Source organism: Ptychodera flava, unplaced genomic scaffold, assembly GCF_041260155.1.
Source record: "Ptychodera flava strain L36383 unplaced genomic scaffold, AS_Pfla_20210202 Scaffold_31__1_contigs__length_3010019_pilon, whole genome shotgun sequence".
NCBI classification, from domain to species: domain Eukaryota; kingdom Metazoa; phylum Hemichordata; class Enteropneusta; family Ptychoderidae; genus Ptychodera; species Ptychodera flava.
In genome coordinates this window covers 288901-311122 of record NW_027248353.1, presented here as the reverse complement: position 1 = coordinate 311122, position 22222 = coordinate 288901, and the positions used below count along the sequence as shown (strand labels likewise).

At 36.8% G+C, this 22222-nt stretch overlaps 2 protein-coding genes across 2 annotated transcripts; both read right to left on the bottom strand.

Annotated features, from left to right (window-relative positions):
- Positions 1-1330: 1330 nt before the first annotated feature.
- Positions 1331-5895, bottom strand: LOC139127340 (uncharacterized). Its single transcript, XM_070693256.1, has 4 exons — positions 5810-5895; positions 3685-4025; positions 2897-2968; positions 1331-2665 (listed from the first exon to the last, which is right to left on the bottom strand). The coding sequence occupies exons 2-4, from the start codon at positions 4022-4024 to the stop codon at positions 2256-2258; spliced, it is 822 nt and encodes a 273-aa protein (XP_070549357.1). The 5' UTR covers position 4025; positions 5810-5895; the 3' UTR covers positions 1331-2255.
- A 3285-nt stretch (positions 5896-9180) lies between these two features.
- LOC139127424 (uncharacterized) lies at positions 9181-21146 on the bottom strand. The gene is made up of 3 exons (XM_070693351.1): positions 20885-21146; positions 11467-11538; positions 9181-11264 (listed from the first exon to the last, which is right to left on the bottom strand). Exons 2-3 carry the CDS (start codon positions 11519-11521, stop codon positions 10858-10860), a joined length of 462 nt encoding a protein of 153 aa, XP_070549452.1. The 5' UTR covers positions 11522-11538; positions 20885-21146; the 3' UTR covers positions 9181-10857.
- Between the last annotated feature and the right edge of the window lie 1076 nt (positions 21147-22222).

The following is a 22222-nucleotide window of genomic DNA, read 5'->3' as shown; positions in this document are numbered from 1 at the left end:
GTCCATCGTACATTTTGCATATATGCGTTGAGCTTATATACAAATGCAACGAACCCAACTATTTATGGAGAACTTAGAAGAACTAATTTGATATGTATAAGATATATACGTATTATGAAATATTGGTTAAAAATTTTAAAAATGGACACAAACCGTTTAGTTTATCAATGTTATCTTTGCCAGTTTAGAGAAGCTGAAAACGGTCGTAAATGTTGGGCATTACGGTAAAGCAATTATATTTTCATATGGTTTTGGTTTTGTTTGGTTAAACCAAGGTGTTGAAGATGAGCATGCATTTATTAACATTCTAAATCAGAGAATATGTGATGTTTATTTTCAGTCATGGAAGGCTGATATAATGAAATATTCTAAGTTGGATAAGTATACTGATTTTAAGATAAATTTCAAGTGTGAATCATATCTCTCAATTATTGAGGATAGAAACTTAAGAATTTCTCTTTGTAGATTGAGAACGTCTTCACATCAGTTAAGAGTTGAATGTGATCGCAAACATCAAGTGCCGAGACACGAGAGGCTATGTGTGTACTGTGATCTTTGCTCAGTCGAAGATGAGTTTCATTTTTCTTTAGTTTGTCCATATTATGATGATTTACGCAAAAATACTTACCTCTCTATTTTTATAGAAATCCTACATATCAGAAATTTGTTCAACTGATGCAAGTAGGAAATCGCAACATAGTGCAGTTTGCAAGATTTCTTGATTATGCGTTCAAACGTAGAGACCGATGTATTTTGGTTGACTGAAAATTTTAAGTACAGATTGTAGTGATGGTAGATTTGGATACCCTCTGTGTTCTGACGAAAATGCATATGGCTGGATGTATTGTTGTACTTTAGGCCGGTTGCCAAAGTACATTATGATTAAGTGAATTATTATTATTTTTAACTAATTATGAGCTAAAGGTAATGTGGAATGGTAGCCACCCCAAACCTCGAGACAGGAAGAAATAAGTGGGAGAATAAAAGAGTTGTACAAAAGAATGAGAAAAAAAATATGGACAAAATACCTGAGTTCAGAAAAGAGACCGATTTTGGGATTGACGTGACTGCAAACACTTTCTTAATGTGCGATTTCCGCGATAGGTGAAGGTCAATATGTATTCCCAGGTAAGGTATTGTACATAATCTGCCTCTGAATGCCAATGTAATGTTTCAAAGAGCGACGTTGAATCACCAGAAAATGTCTTAAATATTTCGTGTGATGAAAAAACATGCAAGTGTTCGAGATCGCCTCATTCGCGCTTGACGAAGGCAACCTAAAGTTTTGATGCACCTTAATTATATTTGATGATACAGTGGTCCTCATGAAGTCATGAAGAATGTTTCTTGATGTAAAATGATCGGAGAAGTAATTGCGAGACAAACAAAATTATGATAAAATTAAAAAAATGTATCTCCTCCTAAAATATGTACACATTATAAGGACAATAATCCGTCCTTAATGTATTTAATCATAATCCCATGGTTAAGGTATGATTGTACACCATTTTGATTATTACCTCTTATACGATAGAGGGCACTCGTGTCACGCAGCGATAAAAAGTTGAAGGGGAATCCCGGTGGAATGCTTGTGAAGTACTCGAAATAGAAGTTATAGCACAGGCAGTCACTAGGTCCTGTGGTTACGATAGAATTGTGTGCAGTGGCTGTACTCGACACATAATTTGGTCGTTTTATTTATCGCATTGTTCGGACACTTGTTTATACTGAGGTAAGTGTTTCAATGTATCAACTACAGAATTTTACTATAATACGATAATCATGACCAATGCCGGTGTCTTGTTTGCCAACACAGCCTGCGTTATGTTGATAAATGTATTCTAGTCCGGACCTGAATATAAAATTTAAACAATAACAATTCAGATTATACTCATATGGCGTATATTTATGAGCTAAATATTAGGAATTTCTCCATGGTTCAGGGATTTAAACCAGAAACTGCAGATGATACATAGAACAAACAAAATATGGATCTCTAAGTTTAACAATGCGAACAAAGAGAGAGAAATATTTAAGCGCTTGGAGCAAAGATATCACTCTCGCTCATCGAAATTTCAAATCGTATGTCGGGAATGCAATGTCATCATACTTGATCCGAACCACATTATATTTACCAGGATTTGTTTACAATCGATCATTATGTAAACATATTTGTAGTTTTTCAAGTGATAGGTATCGTTATCTGATATTTCGAATAGTGTCCTGCCGCTAGCATGAAGTCCGTGTACGGATCGTTACAAATGAAAGTTACCATCATCATCTCTCCATAGCTTTCCACGCTCGCTGAGAACGACCGATCCACCCTCGGTAACAATAATTGAACGGTCTCGCGGGATCTGGTAGTCTTCGACTATTACCTTCCCACTCTCGGATACAATAGACACTACATCTTCCTGTAATTGTGTTCCGTCGCCAGAACTCAACGCCGTGTATTCCCTCTCTCTCAGAATTTCCCTAATATCATGCACGGAACTGTCGCCCGATTGGAGTTGAGCAATTTCACGTCTGACGGCCGCAGATATCCCGGATGCGAGGGATCTGTCGCGAGCACTGCGTATGTAGATTTCTGCAGGGTATCCATTAGCAGCGTGATGCGTAGAATTACTGAACCCTTGTCCAAGTCCTGGTACAGCTTCCTGGATTTCTAGAAACAATCGACGGTATATATTAAAGTAAATGTATTATACTAATATATAATACTATTATTCCTCGTTAATCAATGATAAATTAACACAATAATACGGTATAAATACATGATGGAATATATTGAATTGCCTGCGAAAGTGACTTTTGGCTTCTGAAAAAGTATTATGTACAGACGAGATTTATATGTCCACATGAATGATGTTGAATTTCTTTATTTGATAACACTAACCTCCCGTAATGTTTGCAGAATCAATGTTTGCAATGTTCGCTTGGTGATGTGACGTACTCATGTCTATCGGCTCTGTAAGCAATGGGACAGGTTTATATTATTCGGGAACATGGTGTGCATTTAGGAAGGCGATTCACTAGGCGACGATCGCTGATAACTTCCTTTCAATCTTCCTTTGCAATCCAAACTTGTACTAAAGGTAATGAACTTGTCATCTTTACTGCATCTGTTCAGCTTACTTTGCGTAAAATTTAGAAGAACGTTAATTTGTAAAATAAATATCAGGAGTCTGCAAGCTTGGCTCTTATGATTACAACAAATACAAACATACACACATGTTCCCGTTAAGTTAAATAATGAAAACCAGGCTTAAATATTGCAAACAAGTTTGGAATAAACATCTGTCTTAGCTTTTACTGTCACTAGCTATTGAAAGTTTAAAAAATGATATAACTATGGAATCGTTGTCTTGAGTTACCTAAAATTAATCTCGCCATTTCCATTAAGATGCAAATTCTTATTCGCTGTGGTTAACGAACTCGCTACTTGATGTTTGTATTAACTTTTCCTCAAGCACACAAATCCCAATGTATGATGTAGAGCAACACTTGATGGCAGGAATTTGAACTGCTAGATGTTTGCAGTCGAGCTGAAATTAATGAGTAACTGCCATGGTATTTGATAACGCTGAGAAACAGTAGGTAAAATCGGAAGTACAGTTCTCATAAAAATTTTGACGTTGTTCAAAAAAGAAGAACGTTGAAATGAAAGTTCAAACCCATGGGTACCTGACAGATCTTTATGCTCTTGAGTTTCGTTAAATTGACGCTGTTCCGGTGCACATTTTTCTTCGAACTGTGTCACCTTTTCGACTAGTGGGTTTCTGTTGATTGCCTTCAGTAAGGATTTAAGAAATTTTAAGTTATTACGTGTAATATGCCCTTTCTTTTCTAAGGCGAAGAAGATGTCATAGGGAGTCTTGAGTTGGTCAAGTTCTCTGACGGGAATACCATTATCTCGGTCTCTCAGCAAGCCTCTTAATTTGTCCTCCTCTTCAACAGTGATGGTTTCACTCAGCTCCTGATAGAGTTTCGGAAGGGGGTCAACTAAGGATGCTATGTCGGCCATCCTGATAAAAAGGAAATATGAATACAAACATTAGCAGAATGAAATTCACGCATCGTCACAAAGGACAGTCGTTTAAGTTGTCTTTTTTCTTTCTGTCTGTTTTCTTGTTTGTTTGTTTGTTTGTTTGTTTGTTTGTGTATGTGTGTCTATCCCTCTGCCTGTCTGTCTGATTGTATGTATGTATGTATGTACGTATGTATGTATGTATGCATGTATGTATGTATGTATTTATGTATGTATGTATGTATGTATGTATGTATGTATGTATATGTATGTATGTATGTATTATGTATGTATGTATGTATGTATGTACGTATGTATGTATGTATGCATGTATGTATGTATGTATTTATGTATGTATGTATGCATGCATGCATGCATGGGTTTGACCTGTTATTCTGCTGACAATGCGTGTATACCTAACTGACGTCACATTAAACAATAAGCTTGGCAATAATTGTCTTCAAAGTATTAAAAAAAACTGTTTAAAATTTAACTGTGTCATAAAATTAGACATTCAATTCTTCAATTATGCAATCCTGATGTCATTTCTGTTTTTTGTTGTCGAAAATGAGCGAGTTCAATTAATTAAGCCAGTTCTTATGTTATATCCGGAATTCAACTTTGCTTGTCACCAACGAGACCTCAACATCAAAGTTAGAAGTTGCATGAATATACAATTTCAAATGATATTTCGATTGCTAGCCGATAGCGCCACACTCTCCGTATGGCAGATGAATGTACTTAACATTTGGACGAAACAAAAACTAATTTTAACTTTTATGTCTGAGTGATCAAAACCAGAATCTGGACAGAAAAAAAGGCTGATGCTGCTCTATGGCAAACATTGGAATCGACAGTATTGCACCCCTTTTTGGTTGAAAAACTCAATACGGTGACTTACTCGCTGCGGTTTTAGCCCTCGGCAATTAAAGTGTCTCGTGACGGATAACGAGTGGGTAAAAGGGAGTATACCTAAACACGAAAATTAAGGACAACAAAAAAGTCAAACACTGTTCTTCCCGAATCACGTCATGTTGTGAAGGCTGATCCTTTCGAGAACGATTGTTTTTTTTCCTACAGCACAAAGCATTACGCTCAAGCCTTGACTTGCTCCACGTCTGTTTACATACAAATATATATTGCAGGAATAAACTTCAGCAGACTGTCGCGCCAAGTGGTACGCTGTTGCGTAGACCGTGAGGTGAGCGATTTTGGCCTTCTGCCGAGAAAAGCCGGGGGACTCGGGGCCAGTCTAGCACAAGCAGTGTCAATCCGTACTGGTTTACCGTTGCGGATCCCGTGAATCACCGTCGCTTTGACAATGAGCTTCACGCCGTATGTTTTCTATAAATTTCGATGTGAATTCGTGGGCGTTGAATGGAATTACACGGGGATTTAAATTCATGGGCATTTATTTGTTGTGTACTTGTCACTTCCTGGAGACGCATTCAGAACATGTTGCCATTTTATCTCAAGGGGATTACAAAGAACTCGGAGAGATACTAGTAGGTATCTGATATACGAAATGAAATATCGAATGGAGACATATAGCCCTCAAGTGTCAAATATAGTAATGACAGCGGAGATTTGAAACGTAGTTTGCTGTAAATCAATGAGATTCCTCGTTAAACAAATTGAATATTAGAGAGATGTGTATGACGTCATATACTTATGTGAGCTGCCTTCGGAATGCTGTTGTTAGCTTTTCCAACGAACAAAGGGACATATGTCACTAACGTATTTACGATCAACAAAATGTGAAATGTTATGTCTGCGACTTACCCTTCTTCACTCCTTCTTCACCGGAATTCTTGAACCTGCAAAGAACCTCAGCTCGGTGGTGTCGAAATATCACGTGACATAAACATATCACGTGACATAATCATCGTTGTTACGAAGATTAAAGGTCGATGTCGATGTCGTAAAGAATAGGAATCGTGCGGCAAGCCACGTAATGGACATTTAAAGAAAACTCTTTGTTTGCCGTCCTTGGATATTTGAAAAACCTTACTGCCAGCCAGGGAGAAGATCACAAACAGACAAAAAACACAAGTGTGTTAACATAAGCTCATTTTTTGGATATTTTGAAAAATAATATTTTGATTAGTAATATTGTTAACAATGTGTTTGTTTTCTTAATTTTCTCTGAAAACCTACAAGCACGCGGACGGCAAACAAATAATTGAGTTTAAAGGGCCTAATGGATTAACACCCTGACCCCGTCAACCTCTTTGTAAAAGGAATGTGATAAGGTACTTATAATATAAAGATACATCTACTACCTTCTATTTGTATTTGTGTAGCAATTCTATTTCAACTACTTTAAAGTTTTGCGTTGCTAGTGCTTCCAGGAATCATCTCCATGAATTTACTGTCCATGAACTTGACTGAGGAGGAACACCGTCTACAAAATTATGTTGCCAAGGTTACTCGACCTGTCATTTGGTATGGTGTAGCTTCCTGCGTTAGCTAGATACAGAGCAATTTGAATGCTGAAAATACTGCTGGGATACATCAGGTAATAGAGAGAGGTCTAGTCATGCAATCTGACGGCAGCAAAGTGACATATGTGCAACCTTGTTGACGTGTGGAAATTTCGGTTTAGTTGAACGCTCCCGATTATTTCGCAGTATTTTTCTGGGAAAAATACGAAATTTGTGAAATATTTTCTTAAAATTAATTTCTCTATTTGACGACTATCCTCAAAACTCACATCACCCTTGAAATCAATTGGCCGGATGTCTATTATGAAGTTTACCATCAGGTTTATCGAAAGTTAACGTACAATTAATGTGTAAGTTAGAGTGTAACATTTGGTTCATGCCGGGAACCAAAGTGAAAACTCCCTGTTCTGGAGCAAGCTATATGAAATATTCTGATATCAATGATGTGTGCTTATTTAGAATGACAATTTACTGGGTTGTTTGCCTTTATTGAGGGAGACTCCAAGGCATCCGGAACTATTACATTTAATTATGACTTCAGGCAGAAATATCGTTTGCTGTTCCTAATACATGTGTTTTATGTAAGCGACCTCTGATTGTCACGTGACAAAGACGTCACACGTACTGACAGGTTAAACTAAAGCTTTCTGGTACCTAGCCAACCAGTACTTTTAAAACTTTATCATTAAATAAATTCAAACGGCAATATTTTCCGGTCGCCGGCGAACAGATTTTCAAGAACGTGAAAACCAAGATCGATCATGATATCTCATTACACACAGCTACTATACTCTTTAACTAACGCTGAGGCATGCATGCGTAGATTTGCCGTTTAAGACGCAAGTTTGACACCAAACCCAAGAAGACGGCTGGCCCCCACTGAATAGTCTATCAAGTTGCTAACTAAGGCGGAGCAAAAAGTTCCGCTTGCTGTAACGCTTTCCTTTTATCCCATAAGATAATTTGAAAATAAATATATATTATGTATGTGCTTGTCGAAATATGAGGGCAGAGCATTTTTTTCAAAATCGCTGACGCACAATGTAGATTTTAATAACAAAATAATGTTCGAGTTGCAACTTAAATGTAGCCGTCGCAGAGTATATGCACGGGCTGCTGAATTCATTTGACTAAATTCCTCACTGCGATTCGAAAAAGTGACTTTTACTAACACAAAATGGCTCAGTAACAGGAATTCAAAAACACTGTCCTTGAATTAGATGGTATTTTTTATAAGGAAAGCGCGCAAATAACCGCCAATGGAGATTCGCGGAAGCCAAATATGTAACTAATTGTTCCAGAATTTTCCAACATTGAGGAAGATCATAATTCATAGTGCCTATAATGACATACTTATCTGTTATAATAAGAATGTGATCGGCAATTAATCGTTTTAAGCTGACAAGCTGCGATCGTGAAATCAGGTCAATCATCAATATTCCATGATATGATTGAACCGACGCCGTTTCAAGGGTCTGCAATTTACTTATCTGATTGTTATTACTTGTTCTAAATATTGCAGACCACTTGGGTGTCGTTGATAGTGCAGTAATTCAATCAGATTGTTGTCGTTACAAAATAAATGCAAAAGGCATCGTAATAATTTTACTACCGTAGACTGTAAGTACCACATAGGTCCACAGAACAAAGTATCATTTTGTCTGATGGACTTACTCGCAAGGGTACCTCCACAGGCAACTGAGTATGTACACCGTTTACGCTAAAACTTTATGATACATGCTATGCCTGTATTGCCATTCTCCTATTGTTTAGACGGTACTAGTATGAAACCGTATTTTAACTAGTGAAAATAAGAATTAAATTTTTACTGTAACCGAACTACTTACAACTACGCGTACGTGTGACCTTCGCAGGTATGTTCATATGCGTGTAAAACAGCTGAGCGATTAAGACTTGTGACACTCCGAAACGTCATTGTGATTTTGGTCAACGCTTTGTTGTTTGCAGTCAGTTCACGGGCATTGCACTTAGGTATAAGCACAGTTGTACCAAAAACATACAAAGGAACGCATTGAAATTGTGTATGTTTGCCGACACCTGCCATGATCGTTCATGGCTGGTCCCATACTGTACAGTGTTTTCATGTCGTCTCTGCTGCTGAAGATTACGGTTCCCGGCGGTTGGACAGTACATCATGATAGAACCGCTGCGACAAGTTCCCTGTTGACGCGTTTAAGTATCTAGGTGGTGAATTACATGGTTTACAGCCATAAATGAGCTACAAAATCCAACCGCACTGAAAATACTCGAGACAGACAAGGTGCCCATATTATAGCAAAAACACCCCTGATGTCAAAATTTTCAGATTTTGAGTTTTTACAAAATTTTGGTTCTGGACTATTAGTAGTTTGTACTCCTTAAACAGATTTGCTCAATTAATTCTACAAGTATGGATTAGAGGAACGTTTTGTTTGACCTTTGACCCCCCCTGGTATGGATGAGACAGCTCATTGCATAAAATAACACAAAATCACATTGATGAAAAATAATCACTTAATGTCTAAAAGATTGAAAAGAAACCCATCAAATTGAAAGAAATTATGTAAATTGTAGTATATAATATAATTTTGTATTGGATTGTACCATTGTTTGATTTGGGTGCTGGTAACAGCTTTATTGTAGGATGATGGGACCATAGACCCTTGTTTTCGCGAGTGTCTATGATGGGGCTAAATAATTATGGGACTAACACTTTTCTGCTAAGCAGATTAATGTGTGTGTTACATGTGCAGATCCACAAGATTAAAATAGTGTACCCAGAAATTGCTAAGGTATACATAAACTGAAAGAAAATATTCTACCTTAGGTGAGGATCTGTTGAATGAGATAAATTGAAGATATTCTACAAAGGACTAGAGTATGTAATGTTTGATATGAAATGAAGATAATGTACCCAGTGTGAGTGTATGCCATGTGTGAGATGAAATGGAGATAATGTTGTGAGGTTATGCCATGTGTGAGATGAAATGAAGATAATGTTTTGAGGGTATGCCATGTGAGAGATGAAATGAAGATATTTGCCCAGTGTCAGGGTCAGCCTTGTATGAGATGAAGCGAAGATATTTTATCCTGTGTGAGGGTCTGCCATGTGTGAGATGATGTGAAGATATTTTATCCAGTGTGAGTACCGCCATGTGTGAGATAAAATGAAGATACAGTTGTATTTGCCCAGGGTGAGGGTCTGGCATGTGTGAGATGAAGTGAAGATATTTTACCAAGTGTCAGCCATGTGTGCAATGAAATGAAGATATTTGCCCAGGGTGAGGGTCTGGCATGTCTGACATGAAATGAAGATATTTTACCCACTGTGATGGTCTGCCACGTGTGAGATGAAGTGAAGATATTTGCTTAGGGTGAGAGTCTGGCATGTGTGAGATGAAATGAAGATATTTTACCCAATGTGATAGTCTGCCATATGTGAGATGAAGTGGAGATATTTTATCCAGTGTGAGGCTCTGCCATGCGTGAGATGAAATAAAGATATTCTCGTGATGTGTCCGTATTTCGACTCGTTGCTGCGCAACTCGTCAAAATACGGACACATAACTCGAATTATGACACGGTATCGCCCAAACATCGTGTAATAACCCCTAATAAATATACAAACTGTCCAATACTGAGTTTTGCTTACTCCGTCGTTATCTGAAAGTTGCAAGTGCCTGAAATTCGAAATCAATAACGAGGGATAACAATTGATTTAGAAATAGACATTCAGAATATACTTACTGCAGACGAAGTAATGTTATACAAACAATCACCACTGGTAGGGATATTGCGATTAAGTCTTACATGATGATGTGGTTTAAAATTCCTGCATTTACTTGCATTATTTAACTTGTCTTCTTCTATGAAAGTTAACCGTAGGAATCAAAGCAATAAAGTAATATATAATCCACCATTACTATAGCATATATGTAATTATTAATGAGACTGCAAGGCTCCTTTTGACTAACTTAGGTGTTGTATGATTAATATTGTGCCTTGTATTTTCATATGTCTTGGTAGTTCAAAAAGAAAACAAACCAAAACAATTTGGAATTTATACATACTTCAAAAACATACTTTGAAAAAACAATATTTGAACATAGAACAGTCAAAAATGATCTCAAAACCTCGTTTAAAACAACGGGCAGCTCCTGAAGTTTAATGCAAAGATGAAGACGTGTATATCACTTGTAACTACATTAAGTAAGATGAACTTACTTTCAGTTTTAGGTATAGGCCTACTATATATCTCATCGGTACACATACAATTGATAAAAAGAGTCAATTCGAAGACTATTCATATTGATTCTTAATGCAAGCTGGGTTTCCGATAGCGCTTTCTATTAGTTGCGTCTGTCACTATAACACTGTTGATATGTATTAATGGTAATTATCGTGTTCATCTACCCACAGTTTTCCGTATTTGGTGGCGACGATGTCAGGACGACTTGTAACGATAACAGAACGGTCAAACGGGATCTGGTGAGCTTCGGCTATCATCAGCCCATCCTCTGTCACCACCGATATTACGTCTTCCTGGAAGTCTATAACGTCTTTGGAACCAACCGGCTGGTATTCCTTTTCGGTCAGAATCTCACTGACGTTATCCGTGAAATCTTCGTCTGATTCGAGTCGATCAATTTCACGTCGAACGGCGGAAGAGACTCTTGATGCAGAGGCTTTATCGCTGAATCTCCGTATGTAAACTGTACCGGAGTATCCGTTAGCGAAATGATGCGTTTGATTACCAAATAGTTGTCCAATTGATGGCGCTAGTCCTTGGATTGCTGGAAACAACAAAATTGTATTACTGATTCCTAGTTTAATTTGTATTTTTCATATTAAGTTATGAAAATCATTAGCTAATGCGATTTCACCCTGTGATATCATAGCATTACACTTTCGGTTAATTGATCTGCAAGATCTTATTCATACGGCTAATGCAGAGCTATGTCGAGCCCGTTTACCACCTAACGCAATAAATCTTACCTCCCGCTAAAGCTGACAAGCCTGCGTTGCCCGGATCCGCCTGATGTTGAGGCATGCCGTGATCACGTGACTCTGTAAGGTAGAGGTATAAATTATTGAAGTTCATGAAAAGCGCAACTGTTAAGAAACCGAGGTGGGAAGGGGGGGGGGCTGATTTGCTAGGTAGCTTAGGTTTTAGAACATCCAAATAACCAATCTAATCTAATACAGGAAATCAGTCGACAACTACATGAAAATACATACACAGACACACAACGTTTACGTTACCTTAAGGTAGAACGCACCTCGGGGACAGACATTCGGACTCTCAAACTTTTACAGTTCTCTTCTGATATACCACATGTGGGGGTTCATTTTAAAGCTCTTGGTGAAAGAAAACTTTTTACCGGCTTTGTTTTTTGAAATTCGAAAATTTTTATTTTTCGCCATAGAGTTAACACAGGGATGGCGGCCATTTTGAATTTCTAATATCAGTAAATCTTGGGTTATTGGTTTCTCTAGTACCAAAATTTGCACGGTGACCCCCTATTTTTATTCTTGATTTTGAAAGAGAATGATTGAAAGATTCCTTGAGGAAAGTTAGAGCAAAAGTTTAAGTCTTTCACTTTCGAGGTGCTTTTACCTTAACGTGACGTCAGTATCTATTCAATTTTAATTCAATTCCTGTTTTAATTAAGTGTGTTTGTTTCAGGTTAATTTAAAAATAAAACGAAAGCCATATATCCTTATAGAGGTAAAAGCGCCAATATCGACAAGTTCATTTGTAACAGATGCACAAAATATATCTTGTGATATCAAATGTGAAAATATAAATGAAAATCATCTTTAACGTTGTCTACATAAGTATTACTGTAGAAATACTGTGAAGAGGAAAAATAAAAATATTTTTGTAAGTGGCCCGATATATTGTATCTTGGACACGTAAACATATTTTGGCATGAGGTGATATCATGGTGATGTTGTCAGAATACGCCCAATGCTGGTAGGAAGCTTCATATATTGACATGACAGCTATATTGTGTACCTGAGCATCGCACTTTTTAGTTCTCTGTTTGCTTCTTTCTGAACCTAGAACTGGTGATATAGGCCAGTGTAATACGCCATTTTCATGAGTCAGACCCTACATTCTGGCAGCTTTGTTGATATGTCGGTATTCAAACTGCACTTTTTCCAGGCTAATTAATTAATGCTAACATGTAAACATTGCTGTTTTCAGAATTTCAAAATGCTACATGCAGTAGCCAAAAAAACTGTACAGTCTTTGGTACATCGAACGAAAACTGTATCATCAGCTTGCATCAATTTTTAGAACAAGACGTAATGGGTAATCGAGTTCACTTATTTCGACGAAGGTGCCTCAATAATTTGTCAGCCCAACATTGACGCAAATGCCCAAACGCGCTCAAATGTCCAGAGTTAATGTAATAACAATACTCAGTGAGAGTAAGAACTGTCAATAGCCGAACATTGGAATGTTGACCATTGATTATAATCTGTGCTCTGTTAGAGACAGTCACCAATGAAATGTTGGATATACAGTGAGGCCTATGTGAAATTAATGTGTGAATAAAAATCATTTATTTAAGGTTCCAAGACAAGAAATTTGACCTTTTTAACCTAACAATTCTCTAACAGTTAATAAGCTCAAAACCCCCATAAAGTATACATTTTCTGAAAGCCTAGATATACAGGAACATTTTGGTAACCACAGTGTCACCATTGTTTACATAACAATCACGTGACAAGGTAATTTGCATAACCTTTCAAAAATCGGTTTTCCCTATGTTTTGTCTCAATACTTCAAAATATCTTACTCAAACTTGCCGGAATGCAAGCTGTCACAATGCTCTTCCAAAGTGTGTCTCAGATTTTTTATATCTTGCTTAGTTTTTTTGGAGCACAATTTTAAAGAAATCAACTACGGTAAAATTCACTGCCCTGGAAGTTTTTCCGGCATAAAAACTGTTTAAGAAGGTTTAAAAAAATTCTGAGACACACTTTTGAAGACCCTTAGGACAGCTTGCACTCACATAAATTTCAGCCGCATATCTCAAAGCATTGAAACAAAACATAGGGAAAACCGATTTTTGAAAGGTTATGCAAATTACCTGTCACGTGATAGTTATGTAAACAGTGGTGACACTATGGTAACCAAAATGTTCCCCTATATCTAAGCTTTCCGAAAAATACAATTTAAGGGGTTCTGAGCTTATTAAACACTACAGAATTGTTAGTTTAAAATGTTCAATTTCTTGTCTTGGAACCTTAATATGTAGAAAGAATATTAATTTGGACTATCGGCCGATTACGGACGAGTTTGCATTAATCACTATATATCCTAAAAATCGTATAAACTAGAACTGATGCGATAAATATGCTAATTGATTTTAATGTCTTCATTACTTATCTAAACCTTCCTAGAATAAATGGCATTAAGTTTAAGTTTATGATTACCTGGACGACCTGTTTGACTACTACGTTCCTCATTTGTTGCTTCAGATGCCAGCTTATCTTCACACTCGTTTACCAAGTCAATGAGTGGTTTTCTGTCGATTGCCTCCAATAGGTCTTTCAGAAATTTCAAGTCATGACGTTTAATGTGACCTCTCTGTTCCAAGTCAAGGAAAATTTCAGAAGTGGTCTTGAGTTTGTCTAGATCTCTGTTTGGGATACCGGGATCGGAATCTCTCAGCAGACCTCGCAGTGTACGTTCTTCTGTCTCGCTGATCTTACCATTTAACTGGTTATACAGTAATCGAAGGGGGTTCAGTGAAGCCATTGCTCCAATCTGCTGAAATAAAACAAAACTAATTTTATAATTTGTTTAAATAGTTACATATATATATTTATGTAGGCAGGTAGGTATGTAGGCAGGTTGTACTATGCAAGATGCGAGTTACATAAATATTCCACATTCAGAAAGAATCACTAGCATAAATATTTAATACAGAAAGAATTATCATAAATGTCCCCTGAATAAATGGATATTTAGATACCTAGCATATTGCACTAAGAGAGGGAGGGAGGTAGGTACGTAGGCAGGCAGGCAGGCAGGCAGGGGGGTTCTGTTTCCTTGTGATGCTTCACGTAACATTTTTACTTTCCAAATTTCGAAATAGATTTTGTGTCGTTAAATTTTCTACTTTTCACAAGGTAAAAAGCGCTTCGGGGACAGATATAAAGACATAAAAAATTGTTACATATCTTAATGATACACCACTTGTGGGGTTTCATTTTCGTCTTTTGAGTAATAAAATTTCCCCTTTGAGAGCTTTTAAACATCGAAATTTTATCTTCTTCAAAAAAAATAGCGCAGACATAGATTGCGGCAATATGTGATTTCAATTATCGGTAAATGTTACATAATTTGTTTTTAATACTTAATTCACTCGCTGACACCTGATTTTTATTATTGATTTGGTTAGGGAATTGTTGAAAGGGTTATTGAGGAAAATTTGGGCAAAAGTTTATGTCTTTCACTTTCGAAGCGCATAATAGCTTAAAATTGGGAAAGGCAGTTTTATGGTTATGACGTTTTTTTTATGCGTGCTCGCTTGAACATATATTAAGATAAACGCGATTTTTACGACAATTTATATTGATAAATATGATCATATTTTTTGGAAACAATGCACATTTCCATGTGTTACGCGTACGCATTTTGAAGAATTTATTAGGAAAGAAAAATTAATATGATTTTTATACCATACCATTAATTATTTCTGAACATTTGGCGTGCTGTACTGGTAGGTCAATTCTTTCCGTAAATTTGTTCTTATGTAATTTTTTATACTTGTATATTGTATAAATTGAATCTATGAAATACTGATAAAATAGACCGATAGGGAGGTAGTGGACAGACAGCCTGATAGCCAGGCATCTAGACAGCCGGACAGATAGACAATCAGAGAGCCAGACAGACAGACAGATAGATAGATAGATAGATAGATAGATAGATAGATAGATAGATAGATAGATAGATAGATAGATAGATAGATAGATAGATAGATAGAGAGAGAGAGATAGAGAGGCAGATTGGTAGACAGATGCATTTAATTGCTTTTTGAGACCAACATGCAGCGCAGCGCATGCATATAAAAGGTAACAGGTGAGTGACCCATACTGCTTTATTGGGCGAGTGCATGCTTAATACCCGTGCCAAAGCTAACGTTGGATTCCGTCAATTATATACTTTAAGAGCTCTCTGATATCACAAGTAAGAACTTTTAAAATTTCCGAATGTCTATTAAGGCCACCTGTATATACTTGATCCACTGCGTTTATCGGTATGGCACTGCTTTTTATGAGTTATCAGCGTGTTCACTCTGGTGGCGCTTACGGGCTGACCTTTGTCCTCAGGTCTGTTCGACATTGTTTGACGCGACATTATGGATTCGTTAATCATGGCTGCCGTAGTTGCTCATGTATGCACTTCTACCGTCTTAATCATCTGCTGTAATAAATGTCGCCACTGGAAATCGTCGTGATACCATAGTGCACTTTCTTGATTAAGAGGCTTCTAATAATGCATGTTTGAATGAGTCAAGTTGACATAGAGCTTGGGCCATACAAATTCCATAATGTATGGGAGGCGTAAGGTGTCATAGGCCGATATGATATGCATTCCTATCGCAGTGTGATTTGTCCCACTGGAAATGGGAGAGGCTTAACCAATTCAGCCTATCGGCAAAAAAGACTCCATTATTCGACCTACCTGTCTACACTGCTTTGCCACTTCTACTCGCCAGGAGCCAGGCAAACAAAAATGTGGTTTCGAAATCTCACGTGACATCAAAAGCGATGCCTAGCAGTTCACAGGTCGATGTTGTCAAAAGCAATCTTGACGCAAACCGCACGATGGCCCCTCTTATCAGACAGTAACACCCATTGGCTTCCCGTAAACGCAAGTTAATAAATATAATATGATTAGCATCTATCAGTGTAATAACGATTGCTTTGATTATATCCAACAGCTAAATAGTATCATTTATTGAACAATTTCGCATCACGAATGCAGCCATTGTGGATTTTCTTAGTCGATGTGACGTCCATAAAGTGTAGCTTGGACCAGCTTGCGTCAATGTTTGTTGTCTATTAAAGCAGCCACCACAATGTGCATATTTCTGTTGCAGAGCCAAGATACCGTGACCGGGCTTACTTCATTTTATCAAGAGTATCCAACTCTGGGACAAAATACTACCGTACCGTTGCATTGTTGAAACTTACTCACATGACTTGAGCATCACGTTTGTGTGGGTAAGTTATTGTATGTTATTGTACAATCGCGAGACAAATTAAGTCGGGATGTTTATGTGTATTGTTTGTACTAGTTAACTGACATTGAACACAATTGGAACTAATTTAGGATAATTGGATGGTGAAGTAATGCTGATTTAATCTACAAATGTAATCTCATCTTCTTTTCTTTATACATTACATAATTGTTTTTATAATTAATTTTTAATATTGAAACATTCAGCTATATGGCACCTAACATTTTTGAGAAATTTGAAAAATATGAAATTCAATTATCCCAAATTAGTTCCAACCGTGTTAAATTAGTGATACTTGATCTAGATATGCAAATGCACATGAAAAATATTGCTACAAAATATCTCAAGAACATTCACATTACATTACCACATGAAGTGTAGAAGGCGCCCTTCAAATTTAAAGCAGTTAACATCCTACAAGCAATAGCTAATGTTGCAAACTATGCTATACTGAGTGGCTCCTGCTATAGTTCTCTTCTTCAAAGAATATACGAACTGATTGGCAAAATCGCCATGTAGGAAAAAACACCAAAAAACTAAATAAATACAACTCAATTGTGGGAGATAGATTTGCAATTTTACCATCCATACAATGTCTAAGAGAAATATGTTTTGTTTAAATTGAGCTCAGCTCGATTTTTAAATCACATATATACGTCGCCTCGACATGTACCAAGCCGTACAAACGCTAAATTTGACCCTGGACACATGGAAGCAGTAAATACAGGCAGTATTGTATAAGGATGTAATTGTCTGTGGGATCCGGCCAGTCATTCGATAGAATGCACCATGAATAAGTTTGGCAGGACAGTAACCTTTTGATGAATAGTATGGTCTTTGGACCCACCGCCGGCAGGTACTTATAACCAAGATGCAAAGTTATTCACTCAACTATGTAATGCTCAGTCGGCCCTTGGCTGTTCCGGAAAGAAACGCCGCCCTCTAAAAATAGAGTTTGATGATTAGGTCGACTGACCTGCCGACTTAATATAAGCTCATGTAGTGCGGTGAGATATGGTGACACGATACCATCAAAACTGTAGTTCACTAGTTTACATGCTTCTCTTGGAGGGTAATCAAAGTTTTTCTAATAGTGTCTTTCATAATGAAAAAAATACCAAACAGCCAAGAAAACGGCGATTTTTATTACAGCTCAGTATGGCCGAGTATTCTTGCGTCATCAAAAAAATACCTAGCGTCATAAAATGTTGAAGAAGGGGTCACGTGGTCTTGTGTTGTAAACTTGTTTATTTCTCTCTCTCTCTCTCTCTCTCTCTCTCTCCCCCTCTCTCTCCCCCCCCGCCTCTCTCTCTCTCTCTCTCTCTCTCTCTCTCTCTCTCTCTCTCTCTCTCTCTCTCTCTCTCTCTCTCTCTCTCTCTCTCTCTCTCTCTCTTCTCTCTCTTTCAGCTATCCCGAGCTCCCTCTCTCAGCTCTCTCCGAGCGCCGCCTCTTGCTATATCAAGCTATATTTAGGTTTGCGTCTGATAACAGCCTGAGGGCACTGTTGATACACGTCAGACTGTCGTCTTTTCATTTGTATACTCTGTCTGCTTTTTTCAGAATTTATGACCGGTGAGGGTAACCAGTGGTTTATGATCAGTCGTACAAAAAACATTTTTGACACCGCAAGAAGTATTTTTTCCATCATTTCTTTGGTCACAAATGACATTTTTTGGGTACACCTTTCAAAATTCCGATGATTTAGACAAATTTAAAAAGAGGCAGTTCATCTATTTTGACGATATTTCGGAGAGCAATTTTGCGTTTTATTTCAACAATACAATATAAATAATAATAAACATTCAACGGGAATGTCGTAAAAGTAAGTTTCGGGTACAGGAAGAACATGATCTGCTTATCAAATCTCACGACAGAAACATCCGAAGACGTTAGGAGAAAAAAAGACCTAGCTGCGTGTTTGCTGCTTAAAAGAGCTGCCTGTGTGAAGGTGTCGTTTGTTAAGCAATATTAAAGAGTGATTGCAACACCAACAAGTGACCTGATCTGTGCTGATGGGAATTAGAGGTCAAGCAGCTAGTTATAAAAGAATTAGCAAACATTTTAGGGTGATTTTTATAATAGTTATTATTCTAATATTTTCGAACAAAATCACTGTTGATAAATGATAAACCAGGAAACAGTGTTGACTTAGATAATTTACATTGAATATTTGATGGCTACCACATATCAGAAACAAGCAAAGCAATAATGAGTTATTTTATCTAATTCAGTACACAATAACAATTTAAGCTTATTAACAACAGAATAGTAGAATGTTTTAACTTATGAAGATAATATGCGCCTCGAATGCACTTGTTTTCAACATGTTTCCATGTTACGCATTTCATCGACACACAACAGATTGATAAAAAGGTAGTTCATTTAGTTTAAAGTAATCTGTAATGTAAGCTGATTTTTCCGATAGTGTTCCCGTTATAAACGGAGTCAATTACTATAACACTTTCGATTTCAAAGTGTGGATTTTCATTAATGGCAATTATCGTGTTCATCTACCAACAGTTGTCCGTTATTTGGTGGCAACGATGTCAGGACGACTTGTGACAATAACAGAACGATCAAACGGGATCTGGTGAGCTTCGGCTATCATTACCCCACCCTCTGTCACCGGCGATATCACGTTTTCCTGGAAGTTCATAACGTCTTTGGAACCAACCGGCTGGTATTGCTTTTCGGTCAGAATCTCGCTGACATTATCCCGGAAATCTTCGTCCGATTTCAGTTGATCAATTTTACGACGAACAGCGGAAGAGACTTTTGATGCGGAGTCTTTATCGTGGAATCTCCGTATGTAAACTTTACCGGAATATCCATTAGCGATATGATGTGATTGATTAGAAAACAATTGTCCAATCGTTGGCACTGATCCCTGGAATGCTGGAAAAATGCATTACCATATTAACATTAATGCTATATTCAGTTCTCAGAATATTGTGGTAATGTGATTTCACCCTAGGAGCATAATATATTCCTTTTGGTTATATTATCTGGAAGAGGATGGAATTCATGAGCTTATAAAGACTTAAGTTGAACCCGTTTTTTATGTGATTCAGTACAATCCGCTAAAGTTGAAAGCCTGCGTTAACAAAATCTGCCTGATATTAGGGTCTGCCAATATCACTTGACTCCATAAGGCAAGGGTAAAAATATTAAAGTTTATAAAACGAGTAAATTGTTTAGAAATCAGAGTGTCGATTTCCTTTGTTACTGAGATTAATAAGCCTACTACCATTTTAGAATTTCTTTAGGACTAACAAATCTAATACAAGAGGTAAAACAACAGGAAATCAGTCGACAAAAAGATGAAGCAAACAAACAAACAGACAAACAGACAGACACAGACACACTTTTTCCATATGACTTAAATCTCATTTCATTTTTCATTCAACCGGTCGTGTGTAGGTGTGTCCGTTTCAATTAAATATAGAAAATAAAGAGAAAGCCACATTTCTACGAGGCGAAAAATTCCAATATTGTCAAGTCATGTTCATAAAAACTGGCTCTTCTACATGGAATGAAACATTAAAAATGTGAGAAATTACAGTAACTGTTATTGTTGTTTTAACATAAATAATAAACGTATTCGATTATCAACATTTCTATTTTTTTCCAGCAATGCCTTAATTTTGGCTGTCACGAAAATTGTATCATCAGCTAAGGGGGCGCATCGTTTTTTTAAAGAGGTGGGGTAATGGGGTCCACATATTTCGACAAAGGGTTCAGAATAATTAATCCACCTCTGACAGTAATGCCTGAACGCTCTCAAATGTCCAGAGTTAATGACATAACGGTACGCAGTGAGGGTAAGAACTGTCAATAACCGAATATTTGAAGGCTAATTATTGACTATAGTCTGTGCTCTGTTCGAGACAAAGTCACCAATGAAATGTAGGATATACAGTGATGTCTGAGTGAAATTTATTTGTAAATTAAAAACAATGCATGTTGTGGAGCAGTAATGGAGAGAAGGAAGTTGGACTATCAGCCGATTACGATCGATTTTGCATTAATAAGTATGTATGCTGAAATTGTAAGAACTAGATCCATAGATATCGCTCAATATCGCTCATGTCTTTAATCATTTATTTGAACACTCCAAGAATAAATACAATCGAGTTTTCAGTTACCTGGACGACCTGTTTGTTCACCACGGTCCTCATCGGTTTGTTCAGATGCCAGCTTTTTCTCACACTCGTTAACAGTCAATGAGTGGTGTTCTGTCGATTGCCTCCAGTAAGGTTTTCAGAAATCCTAAGTCATGACATTTAATGTGACCTCTCTGTTCCAAGTCAAGGAAAATTTCAGAAGTAGTGTTAAGTTTGCCCAGGTCTTGGGTTGGGATACCGGGATCGGAATCTCTCAGAAAATCTCGCAGTGTACGTTCTTCTGTCTCGCTGATCTTACCATTCAACTGATTATAGAGTAGTCGAAGGGGGGTCTGTGAAGCCATTGCTTCCATGCTGAATTAAAAGAAAACTCTGAATGAAATTTCATAATACTGCAAAGGCAAAATATGATGCCAAGACATGTATGTATACATACACACGTTTATATTTACTAATTTATTTATTTATCAATTTTTATTTATTTATTTATTTATTTATTTATTTATCTATCTATCTATCTATCTATCTATCTATCTATCTATCTATCTATCTATCTATCTATCTATCTATCTATCTATCTATCTATCTATCTATCTATCTATCTATCTATCTATCTATCTATCTATCTATCTATCTATCTATCTATCTATCTATCTATCTATCTATCTATCTATCTATCTATCTATCTATCTATCTATCTATCTATCTATTTATTTATTTATTTATTTATTTATTTATTTATTTATTTATTTATTTATTTATGTAGTAAGGTAGGGAGGTAGGTAGGGAGGTAAGCAGGTAGATAGGATTGTAGGTAGGTTTTGTTTAGTCGTGTTGCTTCAAATAACATTTATTTCTTTCCCATTTTCGAAACATTTTATTTCAGTAAATTAGTTTCCCTTCTTAAGGTAGAATGCGCGTCGGGGAAAGATATTAGGATTTTTTTACAATTAGTTCTTGTGTACCACTTGTGGGGTTCCATTTTAAAGTCTTTTGAGTAATATACTAGTCCCTGTTGAAGTTTTTAAAATAGAAAGTTTATTTTCCATTAAGAGTTAACACAGGAATTGCGGCCATTTTGAATTTCTAATATTGCGTACGCCTTATAAGAACATATTGAGAAAGGAGAAGAATTGACTGTTTTTTAAATTTACAATAAATATTTTTAAACATTTGGCGCACTGTACCAGTAGGTCAGATGTTTTTTGTAAATTGCACTCATGTAATATTTATTACTTCTATTAAATTGACTGTATGTATGAATTACTGATATAAATGGGAAGATAGGAAGGCAATGAAATGGATAAACAGCCAGATAGATGGATGGATGGATAGACAAACAGACAAACAGACAGACAG